At 24.4% G+C, this 23,897-nt stretch overlaps 6 protein-coding genes across 11 annotated transcripts; 4 read left to right on the forward strand and 2 right to left on the reverse strand.

Moving 5' to 3' along the window:
* Positions 1-165: 165 nt before the first annotated feature.
* Usp16-45 (ubiquitin specific protease 16/45) lies at positions 166-7,138 on the reverse strand. 4 transcript variants are annotated; one of them, XM_012490700.2, is made up of 15 exons: positions 6,913-7,117; positions 6,728-6,832; positions 6,129-6,262; positions 5,848-6,038; positions 5,249-5,402; positions 4,949-5,116; positions 4,543-4,764; positions 4,061-4,323; positions 3,511-3,713; positions 3,119-3,365; positions 2,713-3,036; positions 2,115-2,352; positions 1,576-1,842; positions 1,042-1,223; positions 166-865 (listed from the first exon to the last, which is right to left on the reverse strand). In XM_012490700.2, the coding sequence occupies exons 2-15, from the start codon at positions 6,813-6,815 to the stop codon at positions 793-795; spliced, it is 2,754 nt and encodes a 917-aa protein (XP_012346154.1). In that variant the 5' UTR covers positions 6,816-6,832; positions 6,913-7,117; the 3' UTR covers positions 166-792. The 4 variants fall into 4 exon arrangements, with proteins under 4 accessions (XP_012346154.1, XP_012346155.1, XP_086761155.1 ...); XM_012490701.3 differs by having other exon boundaries at positions 6,919-6,987; XM_086905029.1 differs by having other exon boundaries at positions 3,511-3,710; positions 6,728-7,138.
* A 38-nt stretch (positions 7,139-7,176) lies between these two features.
* Positions 7,177-9,144, forward strand: beg (malonyl-CoA-acyl carrier protein transacylase beg). The gene is made up of 2 exons (XM_012490703.2): positions 7,177-8,573; positions 8,654-9,144. The coding sequence occupies exons 1-2, from the start codon at positions 7,777-7,779 to the stop codon at positions 9,093-9,095; spliced, it is 1,239 nt and encodes a 412-aa protein (XP_012346157.2). The 5' UTR covers positions 7,177-7,776; the 3' UTR covers positions 9,096-9,144.
* A 399-nt stretch (positions 9,145-9,543) lies between these two features.
* Positions 9,544-11,244, forward strand: SmD1 (small ribonucleoprotein particle protein SmD1). Its single transcript, XM_086905036.1, has 4 exons — positions 9,544-10,060; positions 10,236-10,312; positions 10,394-10,591; positions 10,786-11,244. Exons 1-4 carry the CDS (start codon positions 10,047-10,049, stop codon positions 10,866-10,868), a joined length of 372 nt encoding a protein of 123 aa, XP_086761162.1. The 5' UTR covers positions 9,544-10,046; the 3' UTR covers positions 10,869-11,244.
* A 5,560-nt stretch (positions 11,245-16,804) lies between these two features.
* Positions 16,805-19,232, forward strand: LOC147658099 (uncharacterized). The gene is made up of 2 exons (XM_012490706.3): positions 16,805-17,010; positions 17,710-19,232. The coding sequence occupies exons 1-2, from the start codon at positions 16,830-16,832 to the stop codon at positions 18,399-18,401; spliced, it is 873 nt and encodes a 290-aa protein (XP_012346160.2). The 5' UTR covers positions 16,805-16,829; the 3' UTR covers positions 18,402-19,232.
* Positions 19,233-19,608: 376 nt separating this feature from the next.
* LOC100867780 (uncharacterized) lies at positions 19,609-20,435 on the forward strand. Its single transcript, XM_012490708.3, has 2 exons — positions 19,609-19,787; positions 19,932-20,435. The coding sequence occupies exons 1-2, from the start codon at positions 19,752-19,754 to the stop codon at positions 20,298-20,300; spliced, it is 405 nt and encodes a 134-aa protein (XP_012346162.2). The 5' UTR covers positions 19,609-19,751; the 3' UTR covers positions 20,301-20,435.
* A 199-nt stretch (positions 20,436-20,634) lies between these two features.
* On the reverse strand, positions 20,635-22,590 carry fln (flightin). 3 transcript variants are annotated; one of them, XM_003696536.4, is made up of 3 exons: positions 22,389-22,590; positions 21,382-21,634; positions 20,635-21,227 (listed from the first exon to the last, which is right to left on the reverse strand). In XM_003696536.4, the coding sequence occupies exons 2-3, from the start codon at positions 21,594-21,596 to the stop codon at positions 20,984-20,986; spliced, it is 459 nt and encodes a 152-aa protein (XP_003696584.1). In that variant the 5' UTR covers positions 21,597-21,634; positions 22,389-22,590; the 3' UTR covers positions 20,635-20,983. The 3 variants fall into 3 exon arrangements, with proteins under 3 accessions (XP_003696584.1, XP_086761164.1, XP_086761163.1); XM_086905038.1 differs by having other exon boundaries at positions 21,382-21,653; positions 22,389-22,538; XM_086905037.1 differs by having other exon boundaries at positions 22,217-22,502.
* Between the last annotated feature and the right edge of the window lie 1,307 nt (positions 22,591-23,897).

The following is a 23,897-nucleotide window of genomic DNA, read 5'->3' on the forward strand; positions in this document are numbered from 1 at the left end:
TAATTTACTAAATAGTCTTTTTTATCTCTTATATAGATTTAAATTCATTTTATTTTTATATATCGTTTTGTACTTTCACTATAAATAAATATTTAAAAATATAAAATAATAATAATTTTTAAATTTAAAAAGGAAAGCTTTATAAGGTAAATATAAAATGAAGTATAGATCTTTCCATTTAGTTTATTAATTACAGCAACATCTAGAACAATTCTATTAATGTGAATTTATTGTTTTATTTATTTAATGATTAAAATATTAATTTCTAATAAAATTTTATAATATAAAATTTACTATTTATTTATTTCAGACATAAATTTAATTCTTTTATTTAAACTGTTTTAATATTTTAAAATTGTTTTGATAATCTGATATTATTAGATTCTTATAACTGTTATGGAACAGAAATTATTGTATTATTAAACAAAATATCATTTGTTATTGTAGAGAATAATGCATACAAATACTTTTAATATTTGAAAAAAATTAACATTTTACAATTATATTCTAAATAATAAGTATAATATTTCAAATTAAATATAAGAAGAAACTAAATAATGCTTTTTCAATATGATTAGTTAGAATGAAAAATAGATAGATATAAATTTCCATTTGACGTCAATAATAAATTAAAATCACGAATACCAAGAATAGATTTTAATATTACTCTTGATTAATTTAAATAATAATCATAGTTTATATTTTAAAATCCATTCTATTATTTTTCATTTAATTTATATTTCATTGTTCCAAAATCCAAATTTCTTGTATATCAATTAGTTACCAAAATGCTCAAAGAATTCTTTCATAAAAAAGAAGATAAGCTTGTCTTTGTAACACTGTTGTTTCATCGACTTCCGTTACTCTAAAAAATAAAACAAACTTTTAATCAAAATTAGCTACATAATAATAACTAATTAAATATTAGATTAATAATTTAATAATATAAAAATAAAGTAAATGATATACGATATATTTACATTCATATAAAATACAAAAATATATATATTATAATTATGTATTAAAAATATATATATATACCTAGAATCCGAAACATGATACCACTTCCCAGGTGGTGGTTCTACTGTAGATGATGGGGATGCAGCTGCTTCTTCAGTTTCAGATTCAGAACTTGAAGAATATGAATTTTCTTGTGTATTTTTAATATCTTTTGACGGTAAAAATGACCATCGAGGATCATCTGATGTTAATGGTAAACGTGACTAAAAAAGAATTTATTATTTTTTAGAAATCATTTTTATATTTATATTTTATGATTTTAATTATTTTTTTTTTTTTACTTTAAGTATCCTCTTCAATAAGTAGTAATATAATTGCAAATTCACAAAATCGCCTTGATGAGAATAAAAATATAGAGATCTTTAAATCAATTGTAATAAAATGAATAATTCTATAGATCAAATATAGTTTATTAAAAAAATTCTAATTATGACAATAGAAAATTTGAAAAATAGTTGTACCCTATATATATATATATATACATATAATAAATAAATAAATATAATATATATATGTATTTTTTTATAAATAAATTCTTCATATTTAAATAATTACCTTTATGTAAGCAACATAATGTCCACCATGGATAGTTCCGCTATGTTCAACAACTCCATACAGTGCATAAATTCTAGCTTTTTTATGATTCTTACATATAGGTGCTAGATCGAGTAGTATTGGAAATGAAACATGTCTTGTTACTTTTCGAAAATCAACTCGTTGAGCTTGAAATCGTTTTAAATGGAGAATTAAAACCGCAGGTACGCGAGAGATCAAATACTGTTTTGTACTTGGAGTGCATACCATCTTACAATTCTGTTTTATCTAGTAATATGAACAATTTATAACATATTATTATTATATTCAAAACGTTATAATTTTTTTATATAATTATTTTAAATTATTTTTATATATTTGAATATTTAATGCACAATATTTGAATTTTTAAAATTGTGATATAAAAAATTCTAAAATATTATTTTTCTATTTTATATTATTAATTATTTTATTATTAAATATATATTAATTTTTAAATTACTTAAAAAAATAAATTTTTTTTATAAATTTTCTTAAATTTATAATTATATAAAATATACCTTTTTTTCATTGGCAGTACAAGCTTCACAACTGACTTTGTTGCTACCACTCATCAATTCTAGAGCTGTAAATTGATTTAAACATGATTGTATTGAGCATTCTCCTTCCTTAGTTAAATATCTAGTAGGTGGCTGTTGAAGACTGCCACCAATACCTATTTTTGAAATTCCAGAAGTAATGTTATTGATTCCATTACTAATATCATTTGAATAGTCTTCTATTTTTCTCCTTGTTTTCCTATCAAAATAAATATATTAAATCGTTAAATTATTATTATATAATTAATTATATAATTATATAATAATTATATTACTTAAAAATATATTAAGCTTGTACACTAAAATATAATAATCTTCCAAAATAAAAAAAATATATAACATATACATATATCTGATTATATGTTAATAGTATATTAACATACATCAATATCAATACATATATCAATATTATATAATATTATATAATAAATATATATAAAAAATGAAATATTTTGTATTTTTGAAGATTTTTTTAAATTAAATTTAATTAAAAATATATAATATAACAATATATAATAAAAAAATGAAAAATTGAAAAGAGAATAAATTTTAATAATACCATTGATTACAAATAGATTCTTCTTGATCAATATGATTAACAGATTCGGTTAAATCGAGACTAAATGTTGAGAGTTTAGTATTTTCTATAGTTTTATCATTTGCTAAAATAATTGTAGAACTTGTATTCTCTTTTGATATAACCGAGTTGAAATTGATTGAAGGAACATCTGGACTTGTTAAATCTGAGGTCATTGCTAAAGAAGTAGACAAAGAAAACCCAGTTTGAATTCCACTTTCATTTTCAAAACTTTCGGAACTGTCTAATGTATCTAAACCTTTTGTTTGTGATAAATTTGTTGTACATGCGTTTGCTGAATTCGGACTATAAAACAATTATTAAATTAATAATTTTATTTGATAAAATCAATTTATTCTATTATATTATTAATAATAATTAATAATACCTGGGCAATGAATTCGTATCAAAACGATTCAAAAGTTGTACTAAGGAAATATTATCTTTAGTACTAAGTTGTAAATAATTATCTAATGGTACTTCACTTATAGTTTCATTTGTTTTCATTGTATCAGTTGATGGAGAAGCAGGACTTGCTAAAGTAGATTGTTTTTCTGAACTATAACCTGATTCACCAACTTCTGGAAGCAGGCCTTCTATTTCTGCATTATCTTCTACATCTGCATCACTTTCCTCTATAAAAAAATAAGCATTAATTTAGTAATTAAGTAAACAAAAGTTCTATTCTTTTATTTATTAAAAATTTGAATTAATAATATGAATTAATGATTTCCAAAAAAATAGTTCAAAATAATATTTTTAAATCTTTAAGCAACTTACCAGATTTAAGTATACCATTATTTTCTTCAACAATGTTATTCTTATTAGATATGAAATTATCATCTTGATGAATTTCTTGTTTTTTACTTTTTCGGTTTTTTCGCGCAGCTTTTTTCTCTTTTTTTAATTGATGTTTTGAAGGTACATGTGAAATATTATTTCCCATTATATCAAATGTATCTTCAAATCCATTGTTCTTCCTTCTTAAATAAATTTGTATAATAAAATTATATGTAATAAAATTATTCAGTTAGAAATATTATTATTTCGTTAATTAGTATTTTATCTAAATATTATATAAATTCATTTTGATTATTTAATAATAAAAATAAATTCTATATTGATTACAAAAACATATTAACATACTTAAGTGAATATTCCTAATAATATCAATAAAAAATTTAACTATTATAATTATAATGAGTATTTTAAAATATAAAATATAATTTTAAAGTTCAACTTTTAAAAGTGTACATAAAATATTTTAAACAATAAATTGAATGACATTCATGCCTTTTTTATTCTCTTATATTTCAAGAATGATTCTTACTTTAAAACTGGTGGTTGTGGTTTATCTGCCATAACTGGCAAACTGAGATCTAAAAAGGGTTCTGTATTCTGTGAAGTATGATGACAATCAAGACATTCTAATGTGGAAACTAAAACCCCACGAAAAACAAGTTCTGCTCCAAGTAGTCTTGAATTGGCTTGATTTCCATAGAATTTTACACGAGATTTGAGGCTCTCTTCTACTCCTTCAGGATTAGTTTTTTCATTCAAACCAACTTCTTTCAAAATTATACTTTGATATCTCTAAAAAAGTTGTTTTCGTGCTCATTAATGAATATTACTAATAATGATCATTATTGAATTGCTAATGACTAAAACAAAAATTAACACTAAATTTTACATATTAAATATAAACAAATGATATTTATAAAAATATAATGATATATAAATATTAATATACATGTATATAATAAAACTAAAAATACTATAAAATATAAAATTAAATAAAATAAATATACTTACTCTGAGATCTTCGTTTCGTACTATTTCTAGAAGATGCCTAAGAAGTTCATGCGAATCATGTTGTCCTCCATCCATACATTGCATTGTTTTTTTTTTAAATGAGTTTAACAATTCTGATGGACGATAAGATTGACGACCATCGGTGTTTTGCATTTCCGTAAGTGTCTTACATAAAATTGAGGTAAAACTGCCCCAACCTTCCAAAGTACCTTCTATAGGTGGCTATAATAATAAAATTTAAATTTAAGTATATATCATGTAATTATCTATATAATTAAAAATAATTATAGTGAAAAATATTTATAATGAAATATTATTTATTTATTTTTATAGTTTTAAATAATTTGATATAATAATAAGAATTATTTTTTATATAATATATAATATATTTTTAAAATTAACTTACTAAATCAATTTCTTCAGAGTTACTGGAAAGTTTATGTTTACCACCTGGTAAAATGAATTTTTGTCCTGGAAGACGCAAATCATCAAGAACTTTTACTAAGAAAGGTGTTTGCGCCAAACATTGTAAAACTGCATTAAAAAAACAAGTATTTCCCAAATTCATCAAACCCTAAAATAAATTTGGATATTTTAATTATTTATATTAATTTCTTTTATATTTATTAATATATATTTTAAAGCTATTTAATTTATTTTATATAAATTCATTGGAAAAAGTACGTAAAATTATCAATGTACATACCCCTACTTTAGGCAAATTATATAAATTTTTTTCTTTTTCTAACTTATCTGTATCAGTTCTAGTTTCTTTTTGAGATAATGACATTTTAATTTGTGATGAAGTGATAGAAGTGGTAGATCTTTTTATAAATTCCACTGTTTCTTGAAGTTTCTTTCTAAAAATTATAAATTGTTAAATAATTTGAAAATTTGATCAAAGAAAATACATATATAATATTTTTTTAATGATTAATTTAATTTAATTTCTAAATTATAATAAACATTTTTATTATTTTATTTTCTTTTTTAATATTGTAAGTAAAATTTTTTAAATAATTTTAAAATGTGAAGTAAAATAAATATCTAATTATGTAATTATTTAATAATTTACACTTTAAAACATAATATATTTTAACTGTATTGACAATTAAATTTAACATTAATTTTTTAAGTTTACAATCAGAATTTTTATAATATAATATAATAATAATAATCATTACAAAAATTACAAGATACAAAATTTCATATTTATCATCAATTATTCATCAATTTTTATTCTTTGTATTTTGTATTTTATATATTTAAATATAATTTTAAATTTACATCCATATATATACATACCTACATCCAATATTAACTTTTGTTTCACATTGAAAACACCAAACACTCCAATAAAGACTTTCAACAACCATAACGTGACAATCACTATGTGGTTTTTTATAATGTTCTAAAGCATGTCCACATTCTTCTCTTCCACAACCTTGATGTCCACATTGCAAACAAATTAATATTGCTGAATTCATTACACATTCCTAAAATATTTTTGTCTGAATAATATTTCTTTTAGATTATTATTTAATTAAATTAAAAATCTAATTGATTTTAATTATTTGAATTTATACCTTTTCATTAGTTTTTGATAAATTATTCTTACATTTTTTACATATTGAACATTCTATACTAATTCCCATTTTATTAATACATTTCTTAATTTTATTAAAATTCACTGCCTTAGGAATATGAGGACATTTAATACCTATAAATAATAACATTCATAATCATTATTTATAATATAAATATTATAAAAAAGAAATCAATAATTTAATAAAAAATTATATAAAAAAAATTATTTTTTTTTCTTTTTATTCTTCAATAATTTTGTCAATAATTAATTTAAATTATTTTTAATTTTTATTATTAATTTTAATTTCATGAGTTAATGAACTTCAAAAACTAAAACTAGATATTAAATCATTTATACAAACTACTAAATTTATAATTAATAATTTAGTTATAATTTAATTATAAATTTAATATTTGACTATTATTATATTAAATCACTACAAAATTTAACTGTACTGTAATTTATTGATTAATTTTTTAAAATATAAATTAATAAAATAAAATATTATGATCTAATTATTTAAAAAACATATAGTTTTAATATAAAAAAATAAATAAAACTTCAAAATTAAAATATCTTAAGAAAATTAATTCTAACCTGTAGTATTTGATTCGTCACAAGAATCAGTTGAACCTTCACTTAATTCTCCATTTGCATCAGGTTGTCGATTACGTTTTTTACTCATCTTGATTTATTTCCTAACTACATTAAATGCAATTGTCAATATTTATAAGTTTTATTACTTAATAGTTTGATAAACAAAAAAAACATGTGGAAATTACTTATACGATATATTTTAGAAATTAGTTCATGGTAACTTAAACAACTCCTAACATATAAATGTTATGTGTCGTTATAGTTTGTATAAATTCATTAAATAATTTTTTTAAATTCATTAATTTTTATAATAATTATTTAAAATAAACTAAAAATAACTACTACAACAAAATATGCTGTCACAATTATTGTTGCTTGCACAATTTATATACTGCAGATTCACACAGTTACAAACTGTCGAAACTATATGTGAACAGGGCTAACAACTTAAATTGATTACTAAATTTAGTTTGACTTTATTGATATGACATAATATAAATTTTTTTTAAAATAAAACAATATTAAATACAAATTAAATTTATAATTTTAATTTTTATTTAAATATTTTCAATATATATTCTTAAAACATATTCATTTCATTTACATATATATATACATATATTTATATGTATACTATATATTATTAAATTATATATATATATTTTTTTTTCACTAAATCATAAGGAACAAACAAATCAAATCACATGGTAGATGCTAAGATTTTAACTATTGGCTAATAAAATCTTAAAATCAGGATAAGTTTTTATCATTTATTTATTATTTAAAGCTATCATTCATTTAAGTTTCATATTAATAAACTGTAATGAATAATATAAGTTAACCTTATATATGTTTAAAAAATTATTATTAATTGAAATAAATGATTATATTTTATATGATGATATATAAATTGTTATTAGATTATAAATCTTATATTATATATTTTTTGTGATAAAATTAATTTTCAATAAAAGTTTTTTAAATATATATTTTTTTAAATATATAATTTTGTAAATATTTAATACATATTAAAATTTAAATTAATTAGGATGTTTCAGCAATTATTATTTAAAAAAATATTTCCTTATGTACCAAAATATTATTGGTTAAATCGAATAAATCAGATTTCAAATTCAGATTCAATAAAAGATGGGAATAATAACTGTGAACCAAAGATAAATGCATTTGAAAAAGGCCCCTTGCAAAATTCATATAAGAAACAAGAAGTATTGCGTTTACTTGAAGAATCTGCAACATTTGAAGATGCTAAAGATAAAAATTGGATGACAACTCCATATCCTAAGGATATTTCATTAAAAAAAGAAATAAAACCAAGTATTAATCCAAAAACTACTTCTGTTTTATTATTTCCTGGTCAAGGAACTATCAAAGTTGGTATGATTAAAAAATATTTGAATTATTGTGGTGCTAAGGAACTTTTTGAAATAGCCAATGAAATAGTCAATTATAATTTATTGAAACTTTGTTTGGATGGTCCACAAGAAAAATTAAATAGAACTGAATTTAATCAAGCTGCTACAGTAATATCATCTTTAGCTGCATTGGAAAAAATTAAAGCAGAAAAACCTAAAGTATTTGAAACTTGTGTTGCTACAGCTGGATATAGTGTAGGAGAGATAACTGCTTTAATTCTCTCTGGTGTAATAACTTTTGAAGATGGAATACGATTAGCATGGACTAGAGGAAAAGCTATGCAATATGCTGCAGATAAAGTACCTCAAGGAATGTTATCTGTCGTTTGTACACCAAAAACAAAACTTTCACAAGTTTGTCAAGAGGCAAAGCAGTGGGCAATGGACATGGGTATTGAAAATCCAATATGCAGGTAATGTTTTAAATTCAAACTATAATATTTAATAATTATATCATTTATATAAAATTAATTATATAATTAACTGTTTTTAGAATTGCTATTTTTTTATGTACAGAAAGAAAAATAATAGCAGGAAACATAGAAACATTAGAATATATTGAAAAGAATAAAATACAATTTAATTTAAATAATGTATCTAGATTACCTGTATCTGGAGCTTTTCATACACCATTGATGGAACCTGCTATAAAATCAGTTTTTAAAGTATTAAGTTCCATAGAAATAAATGAACCTAGATGTAAAGTATATTCCAATTATAAAGGTTTGCCTTATAATAATTTACGATATGTGAAAAAATATATATTAAAACAAATTGTCTCACCAGTCAAGTGGGAACAGTGTTTACAAAATATATATAGCAGACCTGAGGGAACATTATTTCCAGAAACATATGATATAGGATCAGAAGGAAGAATGAAAACTATTTTAAAATTAATTAATTCAAAAGCAAGTAAATCATGTACAGTAATTTAATTTATAATTAATGCTAAGATCAGATATTAAATATACATTTTTTACTTAATTCTTTTGTCTTATTTATTATAAACATGTATATAATATTACAAAAAATAAAAATAAATTTGAAATAATTGAAAGATATTATATTTATATATAATAGTAAAAAAAGTATCATTTATCTTAATGTTATTTATTATTTTATTTCTGCTCTCTATTATTTTGACAATAATATATGTACATAATAAACTATTTAAATTATTTTTTAAATTATTAATTAATTAATAATTTTTTTTAATTATTAAAATTCATAAGAATATTTTTGATAAAATATAAAATATTTGAATTTTTTTTTCAATTATAAAAACTTCATTATCAATATACTTTTTTAAATATGCTATTATTATTGTATTTCAAGCGTGTTCAAAAATATTATCAGAAACATCATGAAAAATGATTTTATCTTTTTTTTAACCTAAATATCAAATAATATCAAATAGTTTAGAATTTGTTATTTCACTTTGTCAAAATGTTATTATTATATAATTTCATAATTTTACATTTAAATCTTGTTACTTAAGTTATTAATATGTATGTAATCAAAAATATTATTTAATATTACATTAAAATTATATTATTTCTGTATTATGTAATAATATTTAAATATATCAAATGAATTTTTTCTTTATATAATTTATTATTTTTATTTATTTAATAAATATTCTATTTTTATTATTATTCTCAAATTATTTTACTAAATAATTAATTTTATTTGAGATATATAACCAGGATTATTTAAATAATAATAAAAATATTACTTATGTGATTTTATGAGATAAAATGAAAGAGTTTTGGAACACAGTTTTATATATATACACAATATATATAGCGTTTTGTATACTTGTAAGAAAACGCGGCATGAAACTGAAATTGTAATTTTTTGATAACGTAAAAACATTCAGCATTATCATGAAACTAGTAAGGTACGTAAATTAATTTATTTATAATAATTTATTAAGAAATAATAAATATTTATGTGAAATTCAAATTTTATGAAAAATTAATCAAATTTATAAAAATTGCGATTAATATTATATTATGTGATGTCAAAATTTTTTCTTACAAAGTGAAATGAAATAATTTGTCATAAAATTTCAGATTTTTAATGAAACTCAGTCATGAGACTGTAACGATAGAATTAAAGAATGGTACTCAAGTACATGGTACTATTACCGGTAAGTCAGCATAACCTATAAAAAATTTGTGTTTATATTTTTCTTAAAATATAAGATTATGTGTTTAATGTTCATTTGTAGGAGTAGACGTGGCAATGAACACGCATTTGAAGACTGTAAAAATGACAATAAAAAATAGGGATCCTGTACAATTAGATACATTAAGTTTACGAGGCAATAATATAAGGTATTATATATTACCAGACTCATTACCACTTGAAACGTTACTCATAGATGACACACCAAAAGCAAAAGCAAAAAAGAAAGAGGCTGCACGAGGTTTGTATATATATACACACACACACAATATATATATATATATATATATGTATAAAAAATTATTTTATATTGTAATTAATATAAGTTGCAAACATTCTATATATTTGTAAAAAAATAAATAATTTATTTGGGAAGCGATTTTGAATAAAAAATATATCTTAAATAAAACTTATTTATATTTATATCATTTTTAGGAGCAGTACGTGGTCGAGGTCGAGGAGGTCGTGGTACCAGAGGAGGTCGAGGAGGTCGTGGAAGAGGAAGGGGTAGACGATAATCAGACAATACATATTATTATTGTAATAAATCTGATTGATATAATTAATTATAAAAATCTTTTTCATCTCAAAAAAATATTTGCATAATGTATTATCATATAATACGAAAATAATTCAATGAAATATATTGCTTTTGTAACTTATCAGAACTTTTAACTACTTATATCTCTTAATAGAAATTCTTTTTCATTATCTTAAAATATATCAAAAAGTTGTATAATTTTTCCATGTAGTTATTTTTGTATTTGCTATTATTTTATGATTTTTTATTGTATATTCACATTATAGATTCACAAATGTTAAAAATATATCAAGTAATAGAATTATTTGTCATATTATATATAAGAATACAAAATATTTAAGATATATTACAAATATTTAAGAAACCAATTATTCTTTCCTCACATTTTATTATATATTATTTTAAAAAATAATATTATTTGAATAAATTAAATTAGTTCAGAAATATGTACTATAAATTAAATTTTGATATTATTTGAATGCAATATTTTTAATAGGATCATATTTATTAATGAACAACAAGCAATAATAATTATTATAATATAATAAAAAAATTTATTTTAAATCAAGAAAAAATTTTATTAAAAAATTTTATTTATCACGTTTAAAAAATATTAGAAATTAATTCATCTATATTGAATAAAAGAATATTAACATATATTCTCTTTTTTTTTTTTTAAATATATATATAAGAGCTATTTTCAGTAAATTTAAAAGCAAAGAAATTCCTAAATATTCAATATATACAAAACATAATTTTGAAATTTTTTTAGAATAATTAATATGTAAGGTTAGGTTACAAAGTTATCACAGTTATTTGAAATCATGGAAAATGCACACTCTAGGTTATTTATTTATTATTCATTTAAAAATAAAACTGTTGAAACATATAAGTGAATTTACGAACAAAGCTGCATGTCGTTTATGCCTATAAGCAAGTTTGAGAGTAAAGAAACAAATAATGTTGTTACAATTTTGTCAAATTTTTAAAGAACATGTATATATAAATTAAATCATCGAATGTAAATAAAACCACGTGATCAAAACTTAAAAAAGTTGAAATTAAATTTACAATCTTAAAATATGAAACAAAAAGCTATTTTTTTTTTTATATTAATTTACACATAATTATTTGTTTTTTATTATATTTTCCTGCTATATTGTTATGTTTTTATGTATTTATATTTTTTTTATAATAAAGTGTGTTTTTTATAATTTATCTTAAATTTTTTTAATGTTTCTTTTTTAAATGTTTCTCCATTGTCCGATGATTCAATGTATACTATTATAAATTATTTTATGAAACAAATTAATAACTATTTAAATATATAACATGTGAAATATATTTTGTTTCTTTATATTTTGTTTTATATATATATATATGCATATGTATATTATAATATAAAATGTGTGTTTTTAAAAAATGTATGATTTATGTGCGATATAATTTATAATGAAAATATTTTCTTATAAATTAACATTTTGACGAATAGATTAGAAAAATCAAATAAATACATTCTTATGAGAGTGATTATATTTTGATGTTTTACTTTTTTAATAAATTTACATGATAAAAAATTTCAGATTCATTCGTCAAAATTACAATTTATTAGAATATATTTGTATTCATATTCTGTTCTTTCTTCATTTTTATTCTTCATCTAATAATAATTCATCTAACTAAAATAAATAATTTTTATTCTACAAAGATATTATAAATATTTACATATTTATCATTGTATTATATGTATATTTATATAAATATATACAATATATATATATTTTTTTTTAACAAAAAAAATTATTTCAAATTCTATAAAAATTTCTTATCTAAATTTATAACATTAAAATATAAAGTTATTAGAATAATTCCAATTTTATATCTTGTTATATATATTTAAAGACATATAATTAAAAAAAAAAAAAAAACAAACGAAGATGCAGAAATATAAATTTAGAATTAGAAATAAAAGTTTAAACAAAATTTTAAAGTGATAAATAAATAAGCTTTATTGAAAAAAAAAAAAAAAATTCATCACAAATTGTAATCGAACTTCTCTAAATAAAATTGTATTTTCTTCGAAATGTATATAAATAAATTTATTAATACAATTTATAACATCACTCTGCTAGGAGGATTTATGATTATTAATAGATGTTCAATATATTCGTCATTACAATACATGTGTGTATGTATCATACATCGTTAAATAGAAAACGTAAAATGCTACATATTAGGTTTCAAATGAGTATTAGTCATACATTAGTTTTAGAAATATACACATATACATATGTATTTTGCATCAAATTTTAAATTTGCACATTAAAACAATTAAAACATTTTTTCCCCATAATATATTGTTTTCGAATATAAAATATCGATCTCTCTAAATTTAAGAAAGTTTGATTTATTAAATTTGAATACAATAACAATAGTGCTTATAAATGCTACTTTTTTCTATTATTAATATAAATACACTTAAGTAATAGAATTGAGAATAGTAATAAGAGATGTATGATTACATCTTGAATTTTGTTTTATTAATTATTAAGAGAAAGGAACATGAAAATCATATTAAATCATATGTATTTGATATATTATTAGATCAGTTAAAATTTAGAGATAGTAGATTAATGATAACGAATACATTTAAAAAAATAATTTGTATTATTCGGATCTCTAATAATTATTTTTACAAATATCATTGTAAAAATATGAATATGCAATAAAGATGAAAAATGTTGATAAATATATTTCCGATCGAGTGTTAGCAATTATTAGTAGAAAATACATATTAGACGAAAGAGATACTATGAAGAAGAAGGGGTAGATCTCGGAGTGGGAAATAACGAGCGTTGGAACGTCTGCGAGAGTCGTGTCGCTACTTCCGAGGAAATAACATCTTATAGGACACTTTGTAAGTTCACGTACAAAATACTATCATGCTGTTTGGTTAAAATTTTTTTTGCATTTATATATATATACTTGCATGTTATCCGTTAAAACGGATAGATTAATATTAAATTGATTTATTTGAATAATATTTAAATCATTCGTGTGCATTGTTTCGAATGGAGAGATCAAACATTTTAATTAAAAAAAAAAGTGAAGATTCATTACAGAGAAGTAATGACATTATAATATTCATTTCGTCAACATTGATTTCGATCGTAAATATTACGATTTGTAACAGCAATTTGTTAATTTATCTTAAAATTTTGATCGATTTGTTGCAAATCTGATAAATACATAATATAAGAAAATATGAGCGAAACAGAAAAGTTATTTTCTCTCGTTATTTCCTTTTTTTTTTTTTTTACCGTCTAACTATTATTTATCATTTTGTATTATATGTTATTACGTTTGTTTATTTATTTTCACGATTTATTGATCATATTAAATTTCTTTTATAAATAAATAAGTTACATTTTTGTTTTTACTATTATAAACAAACTGGATTCATATATATATATATATTTTCTTTTTTATCTCTCTTTTAATACTGCTTACTTTTAGAATTCATTTTACTATCTTTGATAATTTTATATTGTAATTAAAATTTGATTTTTTAATTAATATATTAACATTTATATAACATTTATATATTAATCTAATGTATATTTTAACACGAGCCTGCATCACGATCAATTTTATTCAATTAATACGAAATATTTATAATTATACAAAATAATTTTGAATTAAAATGATTTTGAAATTGATATCATCATTTTAACACTATGTCTGCAAGCTAAATTTGGTTAGTTCTTACGTAACGTGTTAACGAACGCACACTCTGGATACATGTACTATTCATTTCAAATTAAATTTCATCAAAACAAATCATCAACAAACAATGATAATAATGGAATTAATGGAATAATGGAATTAAAAATAAGGACGAAAATAAAATTGATTGTAACAAAATAAAAGATTGCTTTGTCGTTATATTTCGACGATTATCGATTATGTTTTTGATATTTTTTTTATCTGTTGCTAATTATTATTTTTCACATACTCGTTAAAAATAACAAAATATTATTAAAACTCTTTTTTTTTTTTTTTGGAATATATTAGATAATTTGATCGTTATCTCACATTATGTGCACCAATTGCTAAAAGGTATAAATATTTCTAATCAAAATCATTGAATTTTGCCGATAGACATAATTACAAATAATTATACTATTTTACGTTATTTGAAAAAAAACGTTTATACGTTTATCTTATATTATTATTATGATATAATCAGATATTTTTATTAAATAGATAAATTTTTTTAAATAACAAACAGATTGTGCGGGCGTAGGATAAACATTGTTCACAATGTTGCATAAATTATTGATGATAACGTTATTTTTTTTCATATCTTTATATTGATTGTTTCACATTTTTATTAAACTTGAACATTCAATTATTCATACATCTGTTATTGTTAAGCACTGATATTAAGATAAAAAAATGAAAAATCAAATAAATTTTTAAATTCTTGTTGAAAAAAAAAGTATATACTGGGAAAAAATAATTTTTGAGAATCGATTACGTTTGATTGGATACGCAATAATTAAAAAATAATTAAAAATCTCGAATCCTATCTCGTTTTAAATGCAAAAGCGATTTTTTTGAAAAATAATATATTGGATTATCCGTTTAACGATATTTGTTATATTAATTTGATATAAATATATATATAATTTCAATTCAATTATTTTTAATTTTATTTATGTTTTTCTTATTTACTGATGATAACACTGTTTATAATTTTTAAAATTTAAGAAATATCATATTTAATATTCGTGTTACGTGGCATTTTTTAATAAATAATATTTTTATTCAACGAATCGAATATAGCAATATAGCATGATACGACAAACAAAACAATTTTATAATTAATAACTAATAACAAGGATTCGAAGCGTATATTAAAAAGAATACACATTATAGTGCATATAATATCGATTAAGTTATATTGAAAACAAATAAAATATGAAATTTTCATTCATAAATGAAGTGGAAATTTTTCTGGTTTTTTCTGAAAGAAAAAACATGGAATGAAAAAATGGATATTTTTTTTTTCACTTTTATACATGCATATATATATATATATATATATCTGTTATAACTTGATATAAATTATACATATATAAATATATATATATATATAATTTCAATTCAATTATTTTTGATTTTATTTATTCATATATGTTTTTCTTATTTATTGATGATAACACTGTTTACAATTTTTAAAATTTAAGAAATATCATATTTAATATTCGTGGCATTTAACAAATAATATATCTGGATAAAAGGTTGTACAGTAAAGAGAAGAAGATAAAGGAATATACAAATTTGAAAAAGAAAAAAAAAAGAACAATAGGGTCAGATGTATACATTGTAATTGGAGGCGGTTGTCCGGGACTTGAGAGTACTGTGTGCCAGTTTAGTTCACGGACACCAAATTAGACACGGTCTATTTTTGAACAACTTATAGTTGCTTGTTCCAATTTACTGATTACTCATACCAGGAACTGTACAGCAAAATTAAATGAGGGATATCCAATGCTTAATGCAATAACGTTTCCAATTAAAAATTGTTCCACCCAATTGTGAAGGGATGAAACGGAAGGGCAAAAGGATCAGGAAACGAACCATTCCTCCCGTTCGAAATTAATCCATCAACGTTATTTTATTTCACCTGTTCCAATTAATTTACAATCGATACAAAATTTACTCGTAGAATTAAAAAAAAGTATTTTTATTAATTTTTCACTACTTCGTGCAACTATAACGCGTATACAATTAATCGACATATTTATTTTTGGAATAATTAATCAATCTTTAAAATGATTGTTGACTCGTATTCCGAAACAATTAAACAGATTAATTTGTGACAAATATAAATGTGACAAATTTCAGGTAGCGAAGAGGTAATTCTATCAAGATGTCAAGACCGATCCTAAGCAGACCGCGCACGCGCGTGTATGGATGCAACTATGACAAGGGGGAGTCGTATTACAAGCCAATGGTCGATCACTTGGATCGAAAGTATAGCTCACGACCACTTTTTTCCGAACCAAGAACTTCGTTGGCTGACGAGATCGCAGCCCGACGAGGCGACATCGGTAACATCTTCAGTCGTTTTCCAAAATGGTTTTGAGGAGTGTACTATTCCTATTCCTTCCTTCCCCTCCCCCCCTCTCTCTTAACTGTCGGTAGCCAGTAACATTTTTTTCCCGTTGTCGAGTAAGAAAACCGCTGGATCACCTTTTCGGCATGTCCGATCCAATTCCTAATGTGAAACGAATGTATATTGTTTTATATCCGCGCTGTTGTACAGCTACACGCAAAAGAAAGAAGGAAAAAATTTTATTCCATAAACAATCAACAATAAGAGAAATACTCATAATAACAAGATAAAATAAAATCGTGACATAAAGCTGCACAATCGTCTAATGATTTATTACATCCTGTGACACGAAGACTTTCAATACTAGATATCGTTTCTTCTCCCTTCGAGAAAAAAAAAAATCTTAACATTCAGATCTGCAGCAATTGATATCTTACCATTCTCGTAAAAAGAAACTTTTAAATAATCACGTGCGTTAATACAAGGAACACAAAGGTGCACAATTAATTAACACTATTAATTATAAATACTCACGTAATATATCGATTCGAAGAGGGAGCACGCAACGCATCGAAAGTCGAAAAGTGTCGTCTCGGAAATATAATTGTGAACAGGCGTGCTTAATACAAAGATCAACACAAAATGTCTTATCTGTTCCCCTCCCCAACATATTTTGAGATGTCCGTTTTTACAGGCACCCTCCCCGTGCGCAACAGTCCCGTCGGGCGTGACCTTGACCTTGAATCAGATCCTTCCATCCGCGGCCCACAATTACCCACCGCGCTACCCTCCCTGGCCGCCGCCGACGAGTTGTCCCCCGTCGAAGACGAGGATGTTGTATACGACAGCCGTGGGCAGCGTAGCCGGCGTCGGTTCGCTGAGAATTTTGCCAACGATGTCGTGGCCACCACGCAACATTTGAAAGCGAAGCTGGCCGCGATCGGGTTGGAGGACGAGGTCGGCGAGGTTCTGGGGAAAGCGCGGCGGCAACAGCACGGCCGGTTGAGGAGGAATCTTGATCAGGATATTAAGTCGATCGGCGAGGAGGCGGAGGCCACGTTTAAAAGGCGTTCCAAACTGTTCGACGAGATCGACCGTTTGGAGGAGGGCGGGCCGTTGGTAGCGAAGAAATGGTCGAGATTGATGGACGAGAACGAGAACTCGGCCGCGAGCAGAGCGAAACAGACGAAGGCTCGTCTGAACGACCTCGAGTCCGAGATGGAGGAGCTTGCGGAGAGGCAGGCGAAACGAGAGCGCAGGGCGGCCGGTCTCAGAGCGTTGATCAACGAGAATATTGCCGACACGAAGGAGAATATGCAGGAGCAGTCGGTTGTTAGCAAAAAGTCTGTCTCCATCCGTCGAGCCGAGAAACACGTCGCTTTTTAAATCGCGAGTTCTATATATGAGATTAATTGTTTGTTAACCTGAGGTATGATGATGATGATGATGATGATGATCGTGTTTTGTTTTCATCAAAAAAAAAAAAAAAAAAAAAGAAAGAAAGAAAAGAAGGAAAAAAAAAAGTACATATGTGTATATGTATCGTGGAAGACCATATTCACGTGAATCTCCCCCTCTCCTGTTTTGCCATTTTTAATGTAATCTATTTTTGATGACTTGTTCCTAATGATCCTACGAATATTCTTTGTATTGCATCGTGCATCATTTGATCGTCCCTCTCTTGCCCATTGAACAGGATATATAATAATACGTCAGGAACGAACATGTATTCACCGTCACACGAATAATATTTGATATCTGTACAAAGTAGGACATTAGCAATAATCGTGAGAATATAATTTTAATATATGAATTATTTTTATATATATATATATATATTCAATTATAACGTGTAATAGATTCTTTGCACGGCGTATATTATTATATACATATGTATATATACACGCAATACAACGTTACATGATGATATTTATTTTACGTACTTTAATTTATACGATATTTCATTGAAAGAAGATATAATTTATAATATATTTGAATATTCAATATCTCGTTTTCGTGAATTCTATTTAAAATGAAGATATATATATATATGTATCTATCTATTTATCTATGTAAAATCCAGTAAAGGATTTTAATTTTATTTATATACTACTTACTTTTAGGGTTCAAATTACAAGAAAGACATTGTCCTAATGTTATTGTATGTATGCACTCTTCTTATTTGTAAATAAATTTTGTTCTTTATTCGTGCCATGATATGTTTGCATGTTGTATAATCACTCATTTTTCCAAAATATTCCTCTTCTCTCTTTTACCTTGTATATATAATTTCAATCTACACAATCTCGAAACATTTAGTATATATAATCATCGTAATCGTGTACTTTATCTCTACTTTAAATTCCATATCCATATATATATATATATATAGCAACGATTCTCAAATAGTAATCTTTCGCGAAAATAGAAAAAGGAGAATAGATTTTAAATCAGAGTTATTTTATTTTACAAAATTTTTGAATTTCATTTTTTTGACGGAATAGAATCGAAGAAGAAGAAATTCAAGCATCGTTTACTTTAACAAGATGGAAATCTCTATCTAATATAATAACGATTCAAATTTTAGGTTCTCACAATCAATCGGGATATCGTAATGACTTTTTAGATGATTTGGATTATATATACGATCGAGCAATCGAGGACGATTTCGAAGATGATTTCGTTACAAGTCAACGACGTTACAAGGAACGAGCTTCTGCCGCATTTGCCGAGGATATGGCTGAATTGAGGCGCAAACGAAGGGACATGCAGGTTATATTTGCACCCAGAATACGCATGCGTAGTTGATTCGGATGATATATTTATCGGTGAAAGAGGTGTGTGAGGTTAACAGGTTCGGACAGGCTAGAAAATTTCAGAATCTTGAATTCTAAAACTGTTCAATTATCGTTGCAGGATCGTATATTCGATGTGATCGATTTGAACGCAGAAATCGAGAAAGCAAGGAACACTCTTGAACAAGCGGATATTATTTTCCAGCGACACGCAACGAAATTTGACAATACAGAGAATTACGATGACATGAGATTAAAAAAATTCCCGAATTTAGAGGCATTGCCGGAGAAACCAGCGCCGAAAACCATAAAATTTGTGAAAATCCCTAATGTAAATATAGAACCGTGTATGCCACAACCTGTAAAGCCAAGACAAGACAAAGTTAATTTGTCAATAGAACCAAATGAAATTGCGGATCCTTTGAATGCCATTACACTGTTACCGTTGAAAAGAAAATTCTCGAATAAAAAGAAAAGCGTTTCGTTTTGAAAAAAAAAAAAAAAGAAAAAAACTTATTCAGTTTAAATATTTTAAGATATTATTATCGTATGATAAAAAGAAAATATAAAATGTACCCATATCGTTTAATATTGTTATTTCAATAAAACATATACAGAAAGAAAATATTGCTTCAGAGTTTACTTCAGAATATTTTACTATAGTTTAACTATCTATATATTTACCTCTCCTTCTCCTGTTTGATCTCAGTTTACCTATCTAATACGCGTATACCTATTGATTATGAAACTTGACGCGATCTTTTAACATAAACGAAAAAAAGGATATTAATATCGAATGGAGAAAAATATACTTTACAACGTTGCTTAACGATATAATCTATTTACTTAACAATACAGTCTTTGTACAAGTATTTGAGACAAAAATTTGAACTTTCTATGAAATTGAACATGAGTTATATATATATATATATATATTTTTATCTATTTAAAAATGTTCATTTGAAAAAAAATTCTCACGAATAAAATTAAATAGAAAATTCGAATAAATAAAATTATCGATCGATCGATAAATTTTTAATCATTAACTTGGATGTAAACGAAAATCACTATAACTTTATCATAACTCATGTAACCCAATCCTGCCAATTCTGCCGCGTTTAATAAATTGTTTATATATACAGTTTTTTATTATTATTAAAAAAAAAAATAAAATTACAAAATTTTCTGATACTTCAAGCTGTAATACGCTCGAGTATGGTAACTGTAATATCTAGGCTCGTGTCTCATGTTAATTATATATTTCAGATCCGCGGATCGTTTCACACTCTTATCGACGTTCTTCTCGTCGTAAGTCCTCATTGCTCGTTCAGCCCATTCTTGTGCTCTAGGAGGTTCTCGGAATAAACCTTTCTGTCTTTGGTTCAGATAATTAATCACGTCGTCGTAATAATTTTTCCTGGAGAGAGAGAGAGAGAAACGAGGAATCAAAAGTTTTTCTTTTTCTTTTTTTTTAAAAATTAACGACGCAACTTATTTGGAAATAAATAAATTAATATTAGAATTTTTAATAGAAATAACATAGGAAGAAATAAGTAATTATGATACTTTACCTATATTCATAAAGATACGCGTAATTAAGGAAGAGGGGGCGAACCCAATGATGATTATAATGGGGTGGTTCAATTTTCTCTAATTTGATCTTTGGTTTCTCCCCAGGCGCAGCAGCTCCTTCAGCTGGGGCTCCTTCTGCAGCCTCTCCTTCTGCAGGCTGCTCCTCCGGAGTTTCTTCGATATCCCATGGCGCTGGTTCATCATCTGCCCACATATTTTTTTCGAGTCTTTTTTTCAAAATTCAAGCAGGACCTAAAATTTACATTTAATTCTTGTGAGACGTCACAATCAGTGAAAAAAATCAGTAAATAAACAAATAAATAATAATTTCAATCGTTCAATTCAGAAAGACTTTAGGAAGTTTAAGATTAGGAGCTGAACTGAAAAAAGGGCGAGGAAGAAACATTAGTAAAAATATGATTATTTACGCGATCTCTATTTTATTAATTAATCGTTATCAACGTTAACGAACAGATAGATGCTTTCGTTCCTTTTTTTCCTTCGATCTTTCCTTTAAGCTATATGTTACAACCAATACTCTAATTTGATATATATTTAGCTGATGAGATATATTTAACGAATGAAAGCAGGTCACGTTAAAGTACAACAAACTGTTTGATTGTGACATTGATTCATTATATCTGAATGTCGTGTATCTAATTCAAGAAATTACATGTTTAATCGCTAATACGTTTCAAATTGCTAGACTAAAATTTCTTGTGTACGCTTATTTCGATTACAAATAATCAATTCTAGTTTTTAACACGGAACCGCGAAATTTCATATTTATCCTGATAATTTCACTTTCCAGACACACATCCCTTGTATCTTTACCTTTCTAATTAAAAATATTCTTCTCCCACTTTTAAACAATTTAAACACGATATTAATTATTCACACTTTCACTTATTTATTTTAATTGTTGGTTAGAAGGCACGTATAACGTGTTAAAATGTCACTAACAATCGGATGGGAAGAAGACGTTTGTTTCTAGAGGGTGTAATACCTGCGATACGACAGCCACTCCACTAAGCTGTTCTTCAGACTGAAAAAAACGCTCCCGCGGACTTTGCCTTGTTTCGCTTTTATTTTAGCTTATAAGATTTTCCTTACCTTCCCACCGGTCTACCCCTTAAGTAAAAGAAGAATGCCCCTCTCCGTAGGAACAACGGCAAAGGAACAACCTAGAGAGAGGACGGGGAGGGGGGAGAGGTGGATATTTGGCACTTAATCTACTGTAATCATTATTGCCACGCAAGAGAACGATCAAATTAATAACTATTAGCCAATTTTGATGCTTTTGTATCGCACGACCTTTGCCCTGACAGAATGGTTTCGCTTAAAGCATGAAATAGCATGAATAATTTCGATGAATTCACATTTTGTGAATGAATGGTTGAGAAAATCGTTGTTTGCAAAATTCATTCTGCAATACTTACACGCAATGGGAACGTTGAAACAATCGCGATTAAAACAGTTATTTTATGAATGAGGATAGACGAATTTATAATATGTATACTTTAATGTTAATTTATATTAAAAAGTTAGATCGAATTATGTATTAAAATCGTACAAGTTTTCTATTTTTTAATGTAAGTGTGTATATATGTATACTTTGCGATTATGACAACTTGATATAACAAGTGTTTATTTATAGATTCGTCACTATAAAAAAGTTAAATAAGTATTGATCAATGGTAACATTATGACGAAATAAAAGCATTGACACGGTACCCCGGTTTACTTACTATAAATCACAAGTTGCGTTAAACAGATATATTAATTCATAAAATGATGCTTAAGTTAAAATGAGAATAAGATTGAATAACTTAATATAAATGAAAGATAATATATTGGGATGGATTATAAAATGATTTTTATTAATTTTTAAATTATTGTAACAATTAGTAATACAATTTAATATTATGATAAGATTTATTACCGATTTATTAGGCATTAGAGCATTTTTATTTTGTTGTATAAATTAAATTTATAATCAGTATATTGATTTATTAAAAATATTTAAATATCCTTAATATTATATTGGATTCATTTAATAAAGTTTATTTTATTCGACTGTAAAATTAGATGGATAATAAGATTTAGTAATTCATTTTTGACAATTATTTATTTGTATTTCATTTGTAATTCCATATTGAAATTTAATTTTAAATTTTTCCAATACATTAACAATTTTATTTCATATATTGAAATCGCAACGGAAATATAGAATGTAGAAAGGAATAGATTTAATGTTCAATGTTCAATTTTTCCATATATGTTTTGCAATAAAATTAAGTAAAAATATTGAAATTAATGCCATCAGAATGGTATATATGAAATTAATATAGACAACGAAAATATAGGAAGAAGACAAAGATAAGATGAAAATATTGAAATTAGCGCCATCTTCGGGAAGCTGCAAATAAAACATAAAAAAAGGATAGAAAATAGTAGGAGATAGAGTAAGAATTGATCATCAGCACCATCTTTGAAGTATTAAAAAAACTTGTTC

The sequence above is a fragment of the Apis florea genome, unplaced genomic scaffold (assembly GCF_048593485.1).
Source record: "Apis florea isolate Af1SG1 unplaced genomic scaffold, ASM4859348v1 contig_2350_pilon, whole genome shotgun sequence".
Taxonomy (NCBI): Eukaryota; Metazoa; Arthropoda; class Insecta; order Hymenoptera; family Apidae; genus Apis; species Apis florea.